This window comes from Aythya marila, assembly GCF_965140915.1.
Source record: "Aythya marila genome assembly, chromosome: 2".
Taxonomy (NCBI): Eukaryota; Metazoa; Chordata; class Aves; order Anseriformes; family Anatidae; genus Aythya; species Aythya marila.
Genome location: NC_139043.1, coordinates 34,247,518 through 34,269,912, shown reverse-complemented (window position 1 = coordinate 34,269,912; position 22,395 = coordinate 34,247,518). Strand labels below are relative to the sequence as shown.

At 39.6% G+C, this 22,395-nt stretch overlaps 1 protein-coding gene across 3 annotated transcripts; it reads right to left on the bottom strand.

The window, feature by feature from the left end:
- Positions 1 to 5,381: 5,381 nt before the first annotated feature.
- Positions 5,382 to 18,656, bottom strand: CCDC126 (coiled-coil domain containing 126). Of its 3 annotated transcripts, none has more exons than XM_082753900.1 (4): positions 18,635 to 18,656; positions 8,942 to 9,071; positions 7,879 to 8,279; positions 5,382 to 6,941 (listed from the first exon to the last, which is right to left on the bottom strand). In XM_082753900.1, exons 3-4 carry the CDS (start codon positions 8,114 to 8,116, stop codon positions 6,760 to 6,762), a joined length of 420 nt encoding a protein of 139 aa, XP_082610026.1. In that variant the 5' UTR covers positions 8,117 to 8,279; positions 8,942 to 9,071; positions 18,635 to 18,656; the 3' UTR covers positions 5,382 to 6,759. The 3 variants fall into 3 exon arrangements, with proteins under 3 accessions (XP_082610026.1, XP_082610025.1, XP_082610027.1); XM_082753899.1 differs by lacking the exon at positions 18,635 to 18,656 and adding an exon at positions 18,591 to 18,624; XM_082753901.1 differs by lacking the exon at positions 18,635 to 18,656 and adding an exon at positions 17,818 to 17,839.
- Between the last annotated feature and the right edge of the window lie 3,739 nt (positions 18,657 to 22,395).

The window sequence follows — 22,395 nt, the reverse complement described above, 5'->3', positions numbered from 1 at the left end:
TTACTGAAAGGAGATTTCTGAAAATATGATTTTAACATGTGTGACCATTTCTCCATGCTTTTTCACTATTCCAAGTTTTTTAATTTATTGTTTGAGTAAAAGGAGGTAATTTTGTAAACAAATCCATTCTAAAATATTTTCTAGAGAGGCCCCTGGTGGAGCATGTTGGCTCCCTGCAGCCCATGGGTCCCCCATGGAGCAGATCTCCACGCTGCAGCCCCCCCATGGAGGAGCCCCCAGTGGAGCAGGTGGATGTGGCCTGGAGGAGGCTGCGGCACATGGAGAGCCCCCACAGGAGCAGGCCCCGGGCCAGAGCTGCAGCCTGTGGAGAGGAGCCCATGCAGCAACCGGGGATCTGGGCCGCCTTATCTCAAACCTTGTGGCCTTTCCACCATTTTTCTTCTTTTCCATTTGATGAGGGGAAGTGAGAGAGCAGATGTGGTGGAGTTCAGCTGCCCAACAGGTTAAAAACACCACATTTAACAAAGAATCCTCCTGCCCTGGATTTCTCAACACAACCTACAAACCCTTCACATATTTTTATACATTTTGATTCTAGAAGTCATCTCAGCAGGTGAACTTATACCTAGGAAATTTCATTCTTGTGAATGAAGGAATCTAGAGAGGTTGCAAAGAACAGGACTCTGTTGCAGAGTCATCAAGAAACTCAGCTATAAAATTCTTCGGAGCAGAGACAGTCCCTATCTTTGTGACAGAATCCAGAGCTGTTGTTATAAATAAATAAATGTACTATTTCCATTTACACAAAAAGTCTTCAAAGATTTATTTAATGCAGAACATGAAAGCTGCCTCTTGAAATCATAAATCTTACCTTTAACTCACTGATGTTCTTTGAAAGCTTGTCCTTTATAACATTTTGTTCATAGTCCAAGACAAAAGGAGGCCAGCTTAGGAAAACTACCAAAACCAAAGACGGTCTTAGGTGGGCAACCTGCAATTCCCACTTGCTTCTGATGCACCACAAACAACCACTTATGCCACCATTCCACCAATGTGCTTAAAGGCTGCTGTGTGTAGAACACAGGCTGCTATTTCTGATACTTACTGCACTATCTGTAAACCGACTGCTTCCTCTTGATAAAAATATGTCGATCACCATGCTTTAAACATAGCATCTGAATATGAGAGCAGAAGATGTATACTTAATTGAGCTTAATTGTACATTAGCATAAGCTATGAGCTCTTACTCAGGCTGTCAGAATAAGACCCGAGAGGGTAAGCTTTTTTAATACAGTAAAATGATACATGCCTGTTGAAAAATGTACAGCCATTCAAAGAAATCTCCAGATTGTTTCGCACTGGGCAAGCCACCAGCAACAAAACAGAAGGTGAAGAGAGATGTCACAGGGACCAAGGCAGTGTTTTGCCAATGCTTTCCCCAGAGAGAGATGAAACAACAGGGAGATTGTCAGGTTTCCAGCAGTATCTAAATAAGGTGATAGAGCATATGGTTTGGCCATTTGTCCCATGGCTATGCCACACGTATAGGAAACTTCAGTGGAACAGCTAGCACTGACGTACAGCATGGATGTTTTGTCCCTGCTCTGAACTCAGAGCAGGTCCTTCTTAAATGCAGAAGAGAGAGTGGGAGCAAGTCATCGCTGCAGTCAATACCTTCTCGGGGAAGCTAGCTGAGGAAAATAAACCCACACAAAGATGTCAGGATTGTTTCTCCAAGGAAAAGAAAGTTCCTCCAGTGACCAAAGTTTTGAAACAGGTGGTGGAAAGAGCAGTTGGAAAGCAGGATGAGCAGCTCTGCAAAAAGAGAACTAGTATGTAATGAAGAACACAGTACTGTACAGGAGCTGAGGTAAAACTGAAGATCTTTGGAATACTTCATCTGTATGCACGTTTCACTGGTGCCAGGGATTCCAGCACCACCAGTACAACGGGAAGTGCCCTCTGGCAAGCCTGGTTCACACAGAATCGGTGGAGCTCCTCTGTCATGGGTTGACATACCTCATCCAAGCAATCTTTGTTAAAAACTGTGCTTTAAATAGTTTGGCTTTGAAGAGCAGAGCTGTGTTTCTGAGTAAAGCAGAAGGTGAGGGAAACAAATGTTCAGCTGTGTTGTATTTCAGTATCAGATTACTGTGAACAGTCAGTGTGAAGCTGTTGAGAGTAAGAAATTAATTTTTTTGTGGGTCACCTGTCCTATGAACTACCTGCCTTATACCTTAAAAAGCAAGTGTTTATCACTGGGTTTGGTCACAGCAACTGATCTCTGTAATTTTAAAGAGCCTCTGTTCAGCTCATTAGTAGCCCAGCATCTGCTTGGATCCAAATTTGTGCTCATAGACTTATTTGGGAACAGACATAAAAAGTAAAGGACTCCAGCAAAAAGACCCATTTCTTAATTATGACACAGGCATTTCAAGCACCTGCTGCTTCACTGTCATAGCATATCAGAATACATATTTGATTCAGAAAACCCTAGCCTGTCTCCCATCTATTCTAAGAAACTGTTGGTGGACATTTGAAATAAAGTTCATTAAAGCCTGAGTCAAACGATAATCCATGGTAAACCACCGAATAATTTTGAACAGCAGGGTGAGGGGGAAGAAGGCTTTTCGCCACTGTGGCACTCGCTGTTTACAAGGTAAGTGAACAGAACAGAAATCCAGATGGCAAGTTTTACCTCCTATGTCTGTGATGGAGCATACGGATGCTGCTGGCCCAAGATCTCTGAACATATCAAAGTGGGTTGAACATATGGACGCTCACTTACAGGACAGCTCTGTGAGACCTAAGGTGCCACCTACACATCGAAGGCAACAGCTTAATGCTGCATGGGGTGTTGACAGTCTCCCTCAACACCCTCTGTTAACAATAAAATGTGTGACCCATTAAATCTTTAAAAATTCTTACAAGTTTGACAAGTGCTTTAAAATTCAGTAGAATACCTGTGTAAATAGAAGTTAGCTGCTTTATTAATGCAAGGATAAATGAGTTAGATATAACCATTTTAATGTTTTAGGTGAGTCATCATTTTGAATTAGTACTTATTCTATTTCTATACATTTGCTCATTGACTATCACTAATTAACTATTCTGAAAATGAGTGACATAAATAACATTCACGTTTATCAATATTCTGATATACTTAAAAACAAATGCAGGCAATATTCACTGTAAGCTTCTAACCACAACCATACAATATGCTATAATTTAAAAAAAATAATCTGTTTTATTCACCCTGCTTCACAAGCATTTAAAAATGTCAAAATTTCTCTTTGGTTTTGCTATCAGAAAAACGGAACGTGATTGGACATCTACTGAATGCCACAGGGAAAGTGCAAGCTCATCTGCAAGTCAAGGGTCAATTAATAATGATAGGTTTTTACTGGAGGTACTAAGAAACATACTTGGGAACTTGCTTGTAAATAATATCATTTACTAATTATTCTGCAGCATACGATGCCACTGGCATTTAGGTGGTGTGATTACGTATATGTATGTGATATGAAGTTTTCTTTCACTTTAAGTTGGGCCACAGTTTAATAACCTTCATATTTTTATACGGATAGAAATGTACGTGTACGTCATCCCAGACAAGCTGAGATTTAGTGAAATACCAGTTCAGTAACAGTCTGTTGTGTATGAGACACGCTACAAAAGTCTGATTCACCTTTTTAGCTGACATCAAAAGAAATCTCCCATTTCACTCCTGCCTCTTAAAAAAAAAAAAGAACAACTTATATACTATCAAATATATTAGCTAAACTCCACCAATAGTAGCCTGTGTTGTTTTATGAAGCACAGACCAATGAAAGAACACAAGTCCTGGGTAGGGTGGTCATATTTAATTGTTATAGATGTTGATTGACACTCCACATCACCTTTAGAAAGTACCACACCAATTAAGAGTGGTTTAGAAATTCAGTTTATTCCATTAATTTGAGTATTTGGAGGAAGTATTTTCTAAAGAGATTTAAGAAAACATAATAAACTGGAATGTCAAAGTTATGTAATCATTTTTCCAAATCATCTTCTTATAGAGGTTCCCAAACTTACTCTGCTTCTGCATTCCTGTGGAAAAAGACCTCAACTGTAGTGGTTACTCCCAGAATACATATCTGCACAGGAGGCACTTTAGTCACTTAGGCACCCTGCCCACAACACTAGACCGATAATGCTGTTTGGAAACCTCTGCAATAGCAAATATTTTTGAGTAGAATTTAGTTCTATCTAGCCAGACCCTTTAAATGACTGCATTAATGAAAAACAAGTGTTGAGCAGTTACTTGTAGAAACAGACAACTGTACAACGCGTTAAGCGTATTACTGGACGTCAAGGATACTGATGTTTTCACCACACTGACTAGAAGGACCTCTACATCCTTGTGCTACATTTCTGTACTTTTTCTTTGAAAATTATTTAGTTAAAAACAGATCAGCAAACCTCTGTGATCCTAACAGTGGAGGAGCAGATTGTTATGAGTGGCCTCACTGGAGTATCTATTATCTATCCATCCAACCCAACGCGTGGGACGACTCTACTGCTTTTCTTTATGCAAAATTTTAAGACAATGCTCAGACATCTTAATTACATTAATGTTAATCTACTGAGATCCAGAAATAGTTTTGTTAGACTAGGAAAGCAACAAACAGAAAAATCCTAGAAAATCAAGACAATTTAACCTGCCAGTTATTTGGCTGTGGAACTTGACTCTTGAAACTCATGGTGCTTCTAGCTGCTTAGGTAACAATCAATATAATCTTTTCTTTCAGTTTTTCTTCATTAGAACTTTGAGAAGTGGATCTTGAACACTTTTGCTGCCTATATTAAACAAACATTCAGAGTCACAGAAGTACTAACAACCACTTAGTGAAATCAGGTGGCAAACACTCACGATGCAAATTACAGATGGGGAAATTCAAGTCTCATCATATGCCAAAGGATTTAAAGAACAAAAGCAGAAAATCCAGACATTCCCCCCAATACTACCACCCAATAAGTTGTTTATAAGGAAGGGTATGGGGCCCCCTACCCTCCAAAAAAAAAAAAAATATTCAACCTAGACCAAGAACGAACCTACCTTGAGGAGATTCCATGTTTCATAAAACTTGAAGAAAGTCGCTTTGGGAAAATTTGTGGTGTCATTCATAATGTGAAATACAGTTGCATCATAAAAAAAACACATAATGGAGAAATACTACTGAGATCTTCCTTGAAAAAAAGAAATAAAACAATGTTTGGCAACACAACCAAATGTTGTGATACTCTAATGGTTTTAAACTGAAAGAGGATACACTACTCCTAAACCTCAGAGATGTACAATTTTCCAATCCTGAAACACCTAGAGCTCATGTAGTAAGAATCACAAGATCGTTAAAAGAGAGAACTGGAGCCTTTACAAATACAATTAAAAATTTATTGTTCTCTTTCTGCAAGGAAGTACAAGTTTACGCACAGTGTGACAAGAAGAAAAAATCATCTGGATACTACTGTTCTAAGCGAATCCAGAATACCAGCAGGGAAAAAAGAAAAGAAAACCCACATAGCTTTGGAAAAAAACAAACACACACACACATCACAGGAAAAAATACAACGAGCACACTTTTGGCTAAAGTCCCTGAACATACCCTCCCTCCCCACAAAACATTCACTATGTTTTAAAAAACAGGCTCAGTGGCACTTTCTCTTTAATATGACTTCAGTAACATTTTGAAATGCAGTGCATCCACACTGCAATTCACTTTGCTGTAAGGCTAACTTCAACATAAGGCAAATATTACCTTAGCTCTGAAATATTCCATGATAAGACACCCTTAGTACATAGATCTCTGTTAAATGCAGAGATGGCTTGTCTCCCTTCATCACTCTCCCTCCTGCTCAAGAAAGCATTTCAGGGAGATGGTGTGCTATTCTCATCACAAACTGCAAGGTACTAAGAAGTTAAAAAGAAACAGCAGTGAATAAAAATAAACAGTATTCACATATCTCAAACTTATTTCTGTCACTTAAATAGTTTCATCTGCAGTTACAAAATACATACACTTAAATATCTTTTAAGAAATCAACATATAAGATATCTCAGATTATGCTTTGCTTTTGATAATCTAACTGCCCTAATTCCGGCATAAGGACATACCTGGACAGTGTTACTACCTAGAATGTTTTCCTATTATACTGGATTTTCTTAAATATACAGTAAATTCTCTAGCTATTCTGACTGATAGTGCAAATAAAGACATTCTTTGGGTCACAATTCTAAAACATTACCCCCCAATGCTATCCTCATTTTAATAATTTTTCAGTAAATGAGTAACAAAATACTGTAAGTATACACATTTTCTAGCATCTGTTTAACAATATGTTTTCCTCAGTTACCTCTGTTTAAAGCAGATCACAGAAATGAATAAGCTACAATGCTGCTCACCTATCCAAGAGATATGCTATATTTATACTTAAATAAATACATTTATAACCCTACCTATAAGTTCCCCATTCCTTTCCATTTATTGTTATTATCCAATGGCATACGACATCAAATCATGGTATCAAAATATTCTAAAGACAACAAAGATCACTTTAGAAGCACTGCTCAAAGGCAATGAAATAGTGCTTTGAGAACCTTATGCACATAAGTTAGGCCTACATATATCCAGCGCATTCTATAACAGAATAGTGTACGCTTCTTTTAGAGGCAGCTACTACTTTGCCCAAGCCAGAGATAAAAAGCTTGTCTTAATTATGACCTATCATAAACGTAGCAAGACAAAGTGACCCGCTTTGCTATCTAATGTTGCCTGCTGCTTTTGCACGTTTAATTGAATTTACTGGTGCTTGATTGTTAGTTCCATTAGTGGTATTTGTAGCTGAGCCATTCACAATGATGTAATCAACTTTGTTTTCCAATTTCACAAGGCGTTGCAAGATGTCATCCAGAAGAACAGCAATTGTTCTCTTAAGATCAGCTGAAGATAGTGAGAAAAAGAAAATTTTGTTCTATTATTAGCTTGTGTATGGAAAATAACTTCTATTTCAACATATTCACATCTTAAGGCCTGCCATCTTTCCTACTATTAATTCTGGGAAAGCATACAGACCAGGAGGAAAGGGAAATTAAATGACTCCTAGTTTATTTTTATTTAAATACCATTTCCTTGTTATTTTAAGAAAGAAAGATACCACCATTATAGTAAACTGTGAACCCAGCCAAGTAAACATTAGAGCATAAGAACACAACCTCTAGCTAGAGAAGTATAGTGAGTATTTCAAGGCAGTATTTCAGGTTTCATCCTGACAACACCCAGATATGACACCTTTTAGCCTTGGACAGCAATAGAATATAGATAGATACTTTCCAACATAAAAGGGTAGTTCTTAATCACTTTCCTCGAAATAACAGATCTATTCCACAGAAAAATTGTTGTGGAAAGTATCATATTACTTTCTGCACAAACTACAAAGCAGGAAAGAAAAGAGTACTTTTTTTCCTAGTTTAAAGCTTCTATATATTAAGCCTAAATTGAAAAAAACATAAGAAATGAAAATAAAAAATAACCCACATGCTTACGAACAATGACAAAAGGATCTTGAGTGTTGTAAAACTATTTTCTGGAACACAGAGAACAGTATCAGTAACAGAACTTTCTAAAAAATCTAAGTATACTGCTGTCCATGTTCACACCACTATCTTCTCTCATATTTGGAAAAAAAATAATATTTAAACTTACTGGGTGTACTGCATCTTAAATTTCAACTTTGTTTAATAAACTAAAGTCGAATCAATCAATACAGAGTTGTTGTTTTCCTCTGAAAGATTATTATATATTACTTTAAAAAGAATTAAAGTTTTACAGTTTTCACTTAAAAAAATACTAGAATAAATAGAATGTTTTTTCCTCTTACCATATCCTGCCATAGAGGCTCCACTGCCACCGTTCATTAAATTTTTATTTTCTTCTGCCAGTGCTTTGACATATCTTTTACTTAGGTCTAATATCTGACCACGCAACTCAGCGCTACTTTGACGTCTTGGATACTGAAAAGTGTAGCGTAGCAACATTAAACCCCAAATGATTCCAAAAACCAGTAAAAACATACTCAGTTTCTGGGACATATTTTTTCTTGAAAATGATAGAAACATCTCTGATAAAGGCCACGGGTGTCTTAACTTCAAGAAAAGTAACTGAACTTGACTTAGTCAAATTGTATTACATATTAGAACAAAACCAGGATATCTACAAAGTGAAAACTCTTCTAGCCGGATCATCTTGAACACATCTTCTCAGTTTAGTTGGTCTTGATTCCTGAAACATGTAAAATATCACTTGGTTATTGAAAGTTGTTACAGTTGTTGAGATCAAGGACAGAACTTTTTCCAAATGTAATATTATTGCATAACCGAAAGAAGAGTTGTAGATGTGTATTTGCTTAGAGGTACAGTCATCTTGCTATCTCACCTGTTGTAACAAGGTTTTTCTTTTTTTTTTTTTTTTTTTTTAGGAAAAAAAACTTTTGTTCTCCAAAAATCAGAACTGTCTTCTTACAAATCATCTGAACTACCTTAAGTGTCATACTTCAAATGATTAAACCCAAAAGCAGTATCTAGAAGAGACTTATATAGGAAAGTGTTTTACAAGTATTTTCCATTTATACTCAACATCTTGATAAACAATACAGACACATCTATACCAAGAAAATAAAAATAAAAGCTTGTGAAATCATTCACTTGATTCTTGTTCTTCACGTAGAACCATTGGGCAAGTATAAACAGATAAGAGGAAAAGCAAGGTCTCTTAGCTGTTTTGTTAGTTCAAAGTTGGGTGTCATCCTCTTCTGGTTTTGTACAGTATTCATTCTTTGTCCTTTTTGGTGTCTTGACAATAAACAAAGAAATAAGACCAAAACGAAGATGCACACTGCACCCACTTCTAGCACTTTGCTACTACTATAAAAAAAAAAGTCTTACCATAGCAGCCAATTCTGACACATGGATAGCCAAAGGCTTCGGAAGAACAAATGGTAGGAAAGCTTCAGCAGTTAAACAGTAAACGTCCAGACAGTTTGAAGCAATACAAGCCAGACATCTTCAGGGAGCTCTGTAATGGAAGACAAAATTACTCAAACAAGATGAAATGCAGGACTAAAAAAACCCTTAATTTTCACATGTACCAGCTGAAGTTGATCTCTTCAAGCCACGTGTTTTTGAAACCAAAATACATTTTTTGTTTTGAAGCAACTGTTCGGAAAAAAACACAGAATCCAGTTCCCTTTTTATTATAAATGCACATATGTAAATGCCCTAACATTCATTTTGACAACTTACTTTAGAAAAGAACAACTTAATAAGAACCTCAGCAAAATATCTCACTATAAGACAGTGAAAACCCGATTCATCACATGCATAAACACATTTACATGTGTCCTTCGTACTCATTTTTTCCCTTCAAATGAATCTATTCTGAAACGGTCTCTTTAAATGCTCATATCTTCTATTTCTCTTTTCTCAGATACCCCTGAAAGTTCTGAGAGGAGATTTCTATTATTTCACATAGTTTGGATAAAACCACTCATTCGACATAACAGTACTTTTTCACGCTACTCTCCATTTTCTCCCACATATAGTCTGACACAAGTAGTTTTTAGACTGCAGTTATACGTATACTAGAGTTCATGACTGGACTTTCTACACTGATACTTAGGCCTCTGTTTTTAAAATGCAGTGTTAGTTCAAAATACCAACACCATTATTTTTCGTCCTGCTAAGCACTCATCTAAACTTAATCTCCATGGTATTTTTCATCGTCTCTGCTGACCACTTCAACTGGCCTTATATGGACACACCACAGACTACTGTAAATTCTAATGTCAGCAGCAGCAGCACTCAGAGCTGTGCTTCTTGCTTCCTCTTAACCTTCATGCTTCAGATAGTCTATCAACATGCAGATCTAAATTATTCTGGAGATTCTAAACCCAAACGAGGGGCAATAGCAGAACTTGGACAACAAAGTTGCTGTAAAGTGAAAGGTGTTGTGTCTAAAACGCCGACAGGAATTGCCAGTATACAAAATCTTACTTTTAATGTAGGGTGCACTAATATAAGAGGCAAACACAAGTCAGCGAATGAGGAATAGGTTCCTTCTCCTTAACTGTAGGATATGACCGTGCACACAGGCAGATGGCCTACATGTAATAATTTGACATACCACTGTAAATTCAGTGGGATATACTTTGTTCAAAGAGCACGCTAATCACCCCCAAATCTGCTTTTTCAGACAATTTTTTCTTAAGTATATAAAATAGAGACAACCTTAAAAAAAAATTAAAATCTGTGGTATCAGCACAAGTATTTGGAATTGCATGACTACAATTTCCTGAAACAGATCTTCCCTAAACACAAACTAACCAAAATTTCCCCAGGACTTAGCCAAATCCATGGCTCTGTACTCACACTTTAAAGCACCAACTGCACCTACGTCATTAGATACATAATGGACAGTATCAAATACACATGAGGTACTGGTGTAGGGTATTCCTGTGATGGCACAGAAAAACAAACAATAGCTCTCAAAGAAAGAAGACCACAAGTTTCAACCACCCTTCCCAAAAGCCTACTCTCTCCCTCTATATACACACACACACACACGCTTGTTTGAAGATAACAGACAGTTCTTGCCGAATTTAAATGAAATGCTGCTCTCCACAGAGCTCCACTCAATTCTCATCCCAAACCACTTTAGTAGACGGTATCATTGTAGAGCTCTGGAGTAGCAATAACTCTGCTATCACGCTGTAAATAAGACCACAAGCCAGGACAAGAGTTGTAGCCAAGCTGAACAGATTGAATGAACTCCCACCAAGGAACAGCAGGGACTACAGACTGGGTCACTGCCACATAAATTTGATTCACAGCGCACATGCTGACCACCGAAACTAACAGAAATCAAGGACTTCACCTGCTGGGCAAACAGCGTAACACCCGAACACTCACTCTGCTCAAAGAAATGGGGAGTAAGGTGTACCAAAATGAAGGTAACTATTTGCAGATGGCACTTTTCCTATCCTGCAAAGGCATTTTAAGGGGCCATCCCTCCTTAAATGATTGGTAGTGTAATTTCAAAGTTCTCAAGATCTGGTCTCCTCTTTCTTCCTGAAGCATGCACTTCCAGTGACTCACATCATACTCTTGTAGTGGGTTTACGTGACAAGGCTTTGGTAGCAGGGGGTCACCATACAGGTGACTTCTGTGACAAGAATCTAGAAGCTGCCCCATGTAAGATAAGGGCCCTGTTGCTGGCCAGAGCCAAGCCAGTAAGCAATGTTGTTTGTGCCTCTGAGACTGTATTTAAGAAAGGGAAAAAACAAATGCTGTTACACATCCTTTCAGGATTACACAGTGCTGAGTGGGAAAAAAAAAAAAAGAAATGCGAGCTTACACCCAAGTATTTTCTAGCAGGAAAAAAAGGGCAGCAGAGTAGCAGGTATACGTACTAGGAGGAAAACAGCACAATAAATAAGATGGATGGACGGGAATAACCTTTTACTTCTTGTTGCCCTGAAGGGTCAGTATTTCTGTACACGAACGTTATGGTTTAAACAAAATTTGTCTTCAGAATGGCCCTTGGTTTTCAATAATGCAGACAGGCAATGCAGCATGAGATAAAAGTACACTTGTAAGAAGGAACTAACAGTTTTGTGATCTTTTCTTCCCTCCTCACCTACTACCTGCGGATCAGGGAAATAAAGAAAAAAAGAGAGAGACTTCCTTCTTCACACTGACTGAGTCCATGCGGAAATCCAGGCTTACCAATCTCCAAGCCTCAGCTGAAGTGCTTTTATGGCCAAGGAAGTAATTGCAAAGAGCAACAACAAAAAAAAAGGATGCATGAGAGCTACAGATTGTTACAGTTCCTATTATCCCAAATCTAAGACAAAAGGAAAAAGACCATGAAGATAGTGGAGTACAGACAAGACAAAACCTGAAAATCTGAGGAAAAAGGACAAAACAAACAATAGGCAACTGTGCAGGCAAAATGGCAATTCCAGAATCCATGAAGAAGTGAGTATCTTTCAGATAACCCTTTAAATAAGCAGGCAGGGTGAGTGATTCAAGTGGCGATTTACCAAAGCTCTCTGAATCCAACATGCACGCCTAAATTATTCTGAAAATTATAAACCCAAGACAGGGGCAACATTAGAACTTGGAACTAAAGGCAATTTCCAGAACAGAGGATATGAGGCTAGGTTTGTCTTTCACAGACACTGAAAGAGTTTGCTTTTGTTTATTGTTGCCACTGCTTGTCGTGTAAGAAATGTATTGCCAGAGCCTGCCAATGTGGCTTTGACACTGTCCAGGGATACCACAACAAACAGTGACACATCTGGCAATGAAAGCAACAAGCGACGGAACTCAGCCTCTCCAAAATAAAATCACATCTGTCCTCTCAGCTGCATTCCAACGCTGAAGTCATATATAAATTGCATCATAAGCATATGAAACAAAAGAAACAAGGACCAAAGAAAAAGCAACAGAAAATCCATTTCATGTTCTGTAATAAAGCAAAGTTCCAGTCTCTCTGGTGCTACTGTTAATAGCATCAGACCTAGGCTTGAATACTGACTCTACTCCATGGAAACCAAGCCATACATAAAAACACGCTAGCTGAATCGTGCTGCAAAGCTTCCCATAGATTCAGCTTTCCTTATTCCTAGCAAAACCCAGAGATTACATTCATATACTTCACCGAAAGCGTGACAGTTTGTTAGGCAAAAGAATGCCTCGTGCATCCTCTGAAACAACATAGGGGTATCATGAAAACAAGGCATACTCAATCCTTCAAAGGTCACAGCGCACCTTAACAGCGCTGTCAGTTCTGCTAGTCAGCCAGCTAACAAAAGACGAGTACAAATTCATGATCAATTTTCTAGTCTGTCCAAGAGATTTCACCCTTCCTAAACTGCTAGAAGTAGTTCATGGCATCAGGACAGCAAATTCAAAGTTGTGCTGCAGAGGTGGTATGTACCTCCTAGCTTTGAAAAATGTACAGGACAGATAAAGATGACTATTTATAAGAGCAAAATAAAGCAGCAAGCAACCACCAGGTAGCCGTGGTAGCTATTAATAACCAACTTTAGCAAAAATGTGAACAAAGTGTCAACTACAGGGGAAAAATAGGGAAAACTGAAGTTTAAGAACCCATTCCATTCCAGGATTCAAAACAGTTTAAGGATGAAGCTAAGAAAAATAAAGTCACCTCTTGGTTATGTATTTTGGCTGATAGCATGCCAAACGCTGAGGCAGCAGTTCCTCAGTGATACCATAGAGACCTAGAGAGATAGATCTGTAACAAACTAATACATTAAGAAAGTAACCTTGGCAAATGCAAATTTTACTCCACGTATTACTTACTACCATAATACTTACCGGTTTCTCACTGCCAAATTATGACCAACACCAGCACGACTGAGTAAATTCAAAAGCAAGTCTGGCTTTGTGATTAATTATCATTCTTAACTGTATAAACACAGAGAGTGATTTACCAAGACAGAGATAAAAAAAGAAATGCCAAATACAGCCATAGGACAGTGCATCCAGCTACAGACATACGAAGGGGGAAAAACACTGAAAAAGAACAGACAGCAGACAAAAACTAGGGCAGTACAAATAAAAGCTGTCACTAATAATTACTATAAAATAATTGAACAGGACAAAAATAGGATTTACTACAATATCAGTAAAGTGTCATAAGCTTATGAAACATGAGCGATTTTAAAATCAGCATATTAAAATCGTCTGTAGTAGACATTTCCTTAGCTCTATGGCAGCATGTTTCTCAGCTTAGTGGGGATATTATATCAACAGACAATGAGCTGTAAACAGACATGACAATAATCATGTTGCAACAGCCAACGTACCTCCCAGGAAAGCAAAATCACAGGGTATTACAGAACACCTGGAAACGTTTCCACAGCCCTATCGGCAATATCTTATTTGTTTTGTTTTACACGTGTATTTGGAGTCCACCCCTTCCATTTACTTCTGTGACCTCCAAAATCTTTTGTTTGGCCAGTTTTCCAACAGAAAACTTCCAAAATCGCAGTCCCTCAACTGACAGACATCATGCTGATCTGTGCAGATAGGGACAATGAAGTAAGCATGCAGAAGGCCAGGAGCTACATGCTGAGTCTTTCCCAGAACAGGACGACCAAAAATGATGTTTGCATTCTGGTCATTTGCAGTCTTCGCTGGCTGGCTGCTTGGCAGTAGGAGAAAGATCTGCACAGAGTGCAGCTGACAAACAGGTGCCCAAAGAAATTAAGTATATTCAGTTACACAGGACCATGACTCCTGGCAAGATACAGAAGAAAAAAAAAAAAAGCTATTTCCCCATCTGTTATTTAATTCATGTAGTTTTCTATTATCCCATCCTACTTGAAAGGACATCTTCTAATTCCCTCCCTTTAAGAGTGCCTTCCTACACGCACCAAAAGCTCCCTTAACAAATCATCCTGCATGCACCATTCACATTTAAAGCTGGTGCCCAAGAAAAAATCACATTCCTCATATTTTAAAAAGAGGATATAAGCTCTTAAAAAAAGAGTAAAACCACATTCCTATACTGGACCAGTTGCACCAGTGACTTTTGCAGACCACCACTGCCCCTTGGCTCCCAGGTTCACGCCGACAGCTGCACAGCTCTATGGGAGAGCTCAATATTCTACCAAGCAGCAAACAATTAACAGCAAAATGTGTCCCTAGACAAACGAAGCCATATTTGAGCAGTTTTTATGATGAGACCAACTCTCAGCACGTTAAGTATTCCTATTATTGGTGGTGTAAACTCTGGTCAACAGAAAAACATCACCAGTAAGGAAGGAAAAGAGACAGTCAAAAATCTGTCATGCTGACCCCACAGAGCCCCTCGAAATGCTATGTTTGTGCGCGGCTAAGGCTTGCAGGTCTTTTCAGACCGCATCATAGATCAGTCAATAGAAAAGAGTATTAATTCCAATGATTGCTTTTACTTTTGGTTTCTTAAAGTATCCTGGCATGCTTTCCTCCCCCCCCCCCTCCCTCCCCCCACTTTGTTCTGCTTGCTACTGTCAGTGAATGCTTCTAAAAATCCACCAACAGAAATTCATTGTTCCTCGCCTGCAGGCAGTCAGCCAAGACTTTGAGTGGGGAAATGACTTGCCAAGTGTTGCGAAGAAAGTTAAAGCGAGTGAGTATCAATGGGAACAGTATACTATACTTGCTGATCTTCCCTTTCACCCCCCTAGGTCCATCTGGACTTTGAAACATTCCTACAACTCCGTATCTTCACATAAAAAAAAAAATCTCAGCTTCAATCCATCTGGGACACTTTTCCCTATCACTGATGTTTAGGCCATTCTGGTAGGAGCCCTGCTCAGTTATGGCAGGGCATGAGCTACCTCCTTAGCTTCTTATCTCCCCATAGCATTGATACAATTTTTTCATGGCAATTAACACTGGGATATGACAAATCCACATTTGCAACACTTTTTCAAAGCCTCTGGCATTCCAAAATTTCTTTCTGAAACAGTAACATTCAGCTAATTTTAGCTACTTTTACAAGAAGCCATACTTGCAAAGCCATTAGTGTAGGCTACAGAGAGGAAAGGGATTTTCACTGAACATTTTAAAAAGACCTAAAACAAGAGGGTTTGGAGAGATTAAAAACCAGCTAGCAAAGTGATTGCTGCGATGGCGGAAAGACTGCCGCTGTAGAACTGGTTATACACGCACATAGAATCCACACAAATGCTGTTCCTGTAGAAAAGCAACACAAGAGCGCTTATGCCACTGGGAAAGGGTGGAAAAATTTAACTTGCCTGGTTTTATTTCAAGAAACCTGCAGGACTCTGAGTATGGGCATGTGCAAGACTCATCCACCAAAAGCATGTTTCAGTGGCAGAGCTCCAATATAGACCGCCTCAGACTGATGCTCCCTCCAAGGAGGCTGATCCATTTGAAGACTTCAGAAAAATAAAAATGCAGGAAGTGATAAAGTTAAACAGTTTATTTCCTTCTTTTTATTATTTCTAGATTGGCCTGTCATTTTATCTTAGCATCGCTAACAGTTGTGACAGGCAGTAGATAACCACAGTACCAGAGCGGTGGGCATGGCAAAACATGTCATTGTTCAAATGAAGGAGAAGACGCCCAGAAACATTACTTGGGTATTTATATCAAGGTAGCCTCTTTTTTCTTTGTTATCACCGCATAAAAAAAATGATTTTAGTGGATTAAGTTTGAAGTCCTCGAGTCTAGTATTAGCCTAGACCCTCTTTTAAATAGAGGAACTACTCATTTAGTTCAAAAGTCATCTTGTAAACGACATAGGCAAATGGTAAAAGAAATAATTTCTGTAAATCTGACAGTCATGCAAGAAAAGTTAGGAGACTGTTAATAATGCTCAGTTGAGGAAACGCAGCCCACCTAACGGTGCAAGATTTCAGTCACAGTTGAAAGAGCTTTTCAAATAACCAATACCATGTAAAGTACGTTTTAGCAATAAACATGTACCAGGACAAAACACATTCATCTGAATGACTGAGCTCCACAGCAGATTTTTGACAGCTACTGGAAACAACTTAATGGGTATTTTTGACACTGACTAGTCTGTAGATGATGTTGTCTACACAGATGACAATTTAAGCTGACAGCATGCATTTATCCTACTCACAGTGTGGGCAAGATGCAAAAACTAGTGCCCTTAACTATTCTCAGAAAAGCGGTCATGAACTCCACAGGAAATATTTTACTTGTAGCTGTTAAGTGACATCCAATCCTCAAGCTGAACAACATGGGATTAGCAATACCAATGCCTCCTGCAAAAAGCTAAAAGCCACAAGAGGCCTCTAAAAGAAGACCAAAAAAAATCTAGAAGAAGCAGTTTTATTTTTACCTGTGAAAGCTTTAGAAACGAGACCTATTTACTAGACCAAATGTATTCCATCATAATTACTCAAACCTCTGGAGCTCTCAAGTACCTGAAATGAATTATTAAACACATATAACACACAAAATAACAAAAAGAGGCCACAATAATTTAAGCTTTATACACATGGGTATTTCCAGCCCTCAAAATGGGAACAAAGGTAGCAATAAATTTTCATGTGACCAGAAACTGCAATCTCTCCACTTGTAACACTAAAGCAATATGCTGCTTACTGCATAGTTATCTGCATTTTGTCTTTGATATTCTTGTGAAACAGCAATTCATGACACCTGCACCAAAATAACACCACATCCCAATTAGTTAGAACAAATCACACGCGTGCTCACGTTTGATGTGCCCATATCCTGAAGGCTCCATGAAAAAAATAAGTCACAACTCCTACAAAGCTCATTTTTTGAAGTGAAAAACTGCCCCCCTCTTCATAATCTATCCACGTTGGGTATCAAAACCCCAAACATTTGTTACCCTGTTCTAGACTGCACTGAAGAAACTCTGCATCACATCACAAGAAACAACAGGAATTCCTCTCTGCATTGCTTTGTGGCACACAAACCCAGAAAATACGCTGCGCTCAAGCTGTCAGTATCTTTCAGATGACAAGATACATAAAAGAGAATTTATGGGATACTAGCACGGGGGGTTAGGAAACTGAAAAGAAAGCTTATTAATAATAAATGATTAATGAGACTACAGAAGTAAGTGAGAGACATACTAATGCATTACAAATGTTTATAGAAATAAAAAACTACCATTCCTAACGAATCTGGTTTTGCTTGAATATGGATTAAGCAAGCTATTTTTCTTCCATGTTCCATCACATCGTTGTAAGTAGGCTTAGCCTCTTTGAAAGTTAGGTCCTTACCATACAAGAAAGACATAAATCTTGCAGCGTCACTGCAGTCACAGGTTATGACAAAAGAGCCACTGGAAAGAGGAAGGAAACCACAAAATATTTTTGGAAGTCCTGAGCGAGTTCTAGATTTGTTTAAGTTATATTAGGTCGACATGTTTCAATTCCTCCTTTGGTATTTCAAAACAGATCACTTGGAAAATAAAAAATAAGATTCAACAGACGTTGTCAGAAATTAGCATCACTAGTTACATCTACCCAAGCAACGGCAACGACACATTTCTACCTTACTGAATGTTGTATGCTGGTACATAAGAATACGGTAAAGGTTACAAACCTCTGCCGTACCACAGTCAAAACGATTAAGAGCTTAAAAATCATCTTCGTAAAACAAAGTGGTCTTTAGAGAAGAATTTAATCACGTGCATGCATTTACCGGTGCACAACACCCGAGAAACCCCCTTTTGCTTTCGCTGCTCCTTCCCCACCCAAGGGCACCGTGCAGCGGGGCTGCCCAGCGCACGGCAGCGCTCAGCCGGCTGCCAGCAGAGCCCCCCGCACCGAGGCACCTGCACGAACGAAGAACGAAGCGAGGGGGCCGAGGCGCGGTGACAGCCGGGGCTCCGCTGCCCGCCGCAGCCCGGCTGCAGCCCCCCGGCCTCCCACCTCCCCAGAGCGAGCGGGACGAGGCCTCCCCGCGCCCCTTTCCCCGAGCACAGGGCCCCGCCGCTTCACTGTGGCGGCGACAAGCCCCCCCTCAGCCCCAACGGCCGCCCAACGGTCACCTAACGGCCGCCGCGCGCGCTACCTCCGCTCCCCCCGCGCCCACCTGACGGCTTCCGCCCGCCCAGCGACGCGTTGCGTCACGGCGCACAGCCCCGCCCCCCCTCACCCCCCCGAGCTGCCCCGCAGCCCCCGTCCTGCCCCGCCCCAGGGCGGCGCATGCGCAGGGAGGGGGCTGTGCCCCTGCACGCCGCCGCCATGTTGGGGCGGGGGGCTTCGTGCCAGGACCAGGGGAGTGGAGGGGGCGCTGCTGGGGCCGGGGCGCCTCTGCAGCTGGGGCTGGGACTGGATGATCTTAAGGGCCCCTTCCAGCCCAAGCCTTTCTCTGAGGTCTCGTAGTTATTCCCGAAAACATTTGTTATCAGACCCCAAATGGGAAGCCCATTGTGTATTTCAAAAACTATGTGGCTGCGACTATAAATTCCCGTTGACATCGACAAGTAAAAATTATCCCCGGAGGTTACAGAGCCTATAAAAAAAAAGGGAAAGGTGTCACTTCTGCCCTCTAATGGTGTACGTTAATGTTGTCAGTAGTCTCAAGTGAGCCTGGTCCCTCTGGTTAGATAGATGGATGGTCGGTCGGTCGTTACCTGCAGTCCAGTTCTTGTAATCAGCTGCAGGAGCTGTTGACGGCTTTGATAGTACTTAAATCTCCACCATAATATTCACATAAATCAACTGTGGGCACAGAACTGTGCTAGCGAGTTACGTTATGCTCTTCCTACAACGTGGTATGTGAGAAGTTGGTATCAATTTACCAGTGGAGGTTGGTGAAGATGCTAAACAAGCTGACATACCAGTTACTAATAAAGTGGTGCAAGTATTCGAAGGTTTTGCTTGCAACATGGTTCTGTCTGCATTAGTGCCATCACGTGTAACATATACAAGAAGTGGTGTTCTTAGTTTGCTGGTCACACTGCCGCTCCACTCCATCTCCCTATGGGTGCACATTTCTTTCTTTCTCTCCTCTCCAGTGCTTGTCAGAAGCTACCTTCCTCCTCTGTATTTTTCAACTCTTTTTTGTTTGTTTTCGGCATGGATTAGATGCAGAGAAAAAAAATGACATTTAAATCATCTCCTCCATTAGAAAAATGGATATTAATATATCAGAGAGGTTTGTGGCCTGGACTGAAGAAAAGAGAAAAAACTGCTGGCAGGTAGTATCACAAAAGCCAGTGGATCAGGTGCATATCAAAATATTTGCTTCTGTGACTTCTAATGTTGACGAGTCTACAGTCCCTTATTTTGGAGTTTTTCAGGGCATATATTGGTACGGAAATATTGGCATTCACCTGAGAGCTCATTTCAATATGAGAAAATTATGCAATTGTTGAATTGGATGGAGGCTATATTTCCACAGAGACTTAATAAGAAGCTGCATTAAAGGAATGATATATTTTTAACTATACAATCCATCCCATGGAAAGTCTTTTGCTAATATTATACAACACTGAGGGAGGAGAGGCAAAAATTAGAAATTGAAATATTTGATAAGTAAGCTTTTCAGTGAACAGATTGGCTATATATTGTGCAGCACCAATAAATGTGTTGCTAGAATTATTTCCTAAAGCCAAATCATCTCATCAGTTTCTGTATTTTCTCATTAAGATATCCTCTTCTAATATCAAGAAAAGATCAAAAACAGATGGTCTGAAATGGACTTCACATGACAAATGTACTGCAGCTATTTACTGCCATTTATTACTGCACTATTTGCTCAGTGATTAATCCTTTATTTTCACAGACATGCAGTGAACAGCTGTAATATCTTTGCAAATAAATTATATGATATTTAGAGTTTACTAGGGGGAGAAAGGGAAATCTGTCCATGGTGTAATCACAGAAAGATTTGCTGGTGGAGGTCACAGAATTGTATTAAGATATCTATCTCCATTATAAACGTATCCTCTGTTGACAGGAACCCTTGACTCTTTATAACATCCTTAATTCTTACTGCCTGAAGGCCTCATGTATTTGGTCATCTTTCATGAATGTGCATTTCACAATATACTCTTTCTCCTTATCTTTACCACCTTACAGACTGTGAAAGCTGAACCTGAAAATATATGTAACTTCATAAAATTATTGGTTTTATACTCTAGGAAACTGTGGTAAAGTTATTGTAGGGAACAATGAAGACAGAGTCGTTATGGAAAACACAGTAAAGAGCACTTGTAGTTTTCAATTTAAAATGTAAACTTGATCGGACTTTTTACAAACAGGTCTTTCTATCAGTTTCTGCCATCTTTATGTTAGGTTTAAGTGCCAGAACATTTTAGAATAATTTGCTGCTGGAACATGAATGGGTATACTAATAGTGCTTAGGAGATGCAGATACAAGGGCTAGGACTTATACATGTACGTGTTAGAAAAAGTGTCTTCCTGTCCTATGTTCTGCCCTTTCCTCCTGCTCCAGCTCATTTTTCAAGTGTGACTGTTACTTATTTTTAATAGATCCTTGGTTGCGTTTTCTTTCAGTGACCCACCTGGTGGCAGAAGACGAGTAAGCATTTTCGTGCTAGGATTTAAGTATGCGTCCTTTCCCTTTTGTTCCTGTAGTTAGGTTATAGGCAGCATCAGCTCGGATAAGCATCAGATTATGCCAGAACAGTGTGTGATCTTACAGTAGGATAAATGTTTATTAATAAGTTACACTTGAAGGGGAGATGAGAAAAGCTATCTACTGGAGCTGAATGGTGTAGAGCTGGTAAAATAAATAAATAGATAGATAGATAGATAGATAGATAGATAGATATGGATTGAGAATGTCTTTTGGAAAGTAGGACATCAGCTGAGGCTAAAACATAGTCTAGACTTTTAGGAAGGAAAATTTAATTGCAATTAAACAAGAACTGGCTAAGGAGCTGACTAAAACTTTTGAAATAAATGACCTGAAAGAAGCTTTCAGCCAAAATGAAACATTTCACAAAACCTAGAGGAAGATCTTCCTGAAATACTGCCTTCTTATACCATTATGGCATAATTTAATTTTTAAATATTTGCTTCTGATTTACCAGGCAAGATGAGGAAGGGCTAGCACATACCGTTCCAGCCTTTCATTTACAATGGACACAAGGAATAACTAACTTCATTTATGGGTCCGTGCAAACCATTTCCATATAGACGTATATAATGTCAAGGCTTTGTTGGAACCTCTGCACTGAGCTGTGTATGGATGAGCAGCAATATTTTGGCCACTGTGAATTTGCTGGTGTGGCTGTGCTACTACAGACACCACTGGAAATCCTGTCATGGGCTGAGGAAGGAGAAGCAGGTGGAGTGGATGGCGCTCCCATTTGAAGCCCCAGGAGTGTGCTTCACACAGCAAAGGCATTTGGTTTCAAGGGAACCATCCCTTGCCTGCTGATCACCCTCTGAGCTCCCCACTCCTCTTTGGGAATACTCATTTGTATGAGCACTCAGCTAAACTGGTCAGCCTTTGGCTATGGCAATGGTGAGCTGAAGATGTTCATTGTCAGCCAACGTGGACATGACAGCACAACCACAACCAGGCAGCTCTTAGCAGAGGCAAAGCAAGCCTCACTATTTGGTCAACTTTGGCAATTTTCTCACCTAAGCAACTATTTGGCCTTGTTGCTGAGCTTCTAGTGCCTGCAAGGGGTTAGCTGCAATTGTTTGTGTGTGCTGGAGGAAGGACGTGCCCAAACCACATGGGACAGAGAGGAACAAGGTGATGTGAAAAGAAAGGCTTTTCAGTAATGTTCTGTTTAAAAGAAAATCCTCAAGACTACTAGTTGATGTGTAGGCCTGTCTTTCCTAGAAGCACTCAAGATGGATCTCATGGCT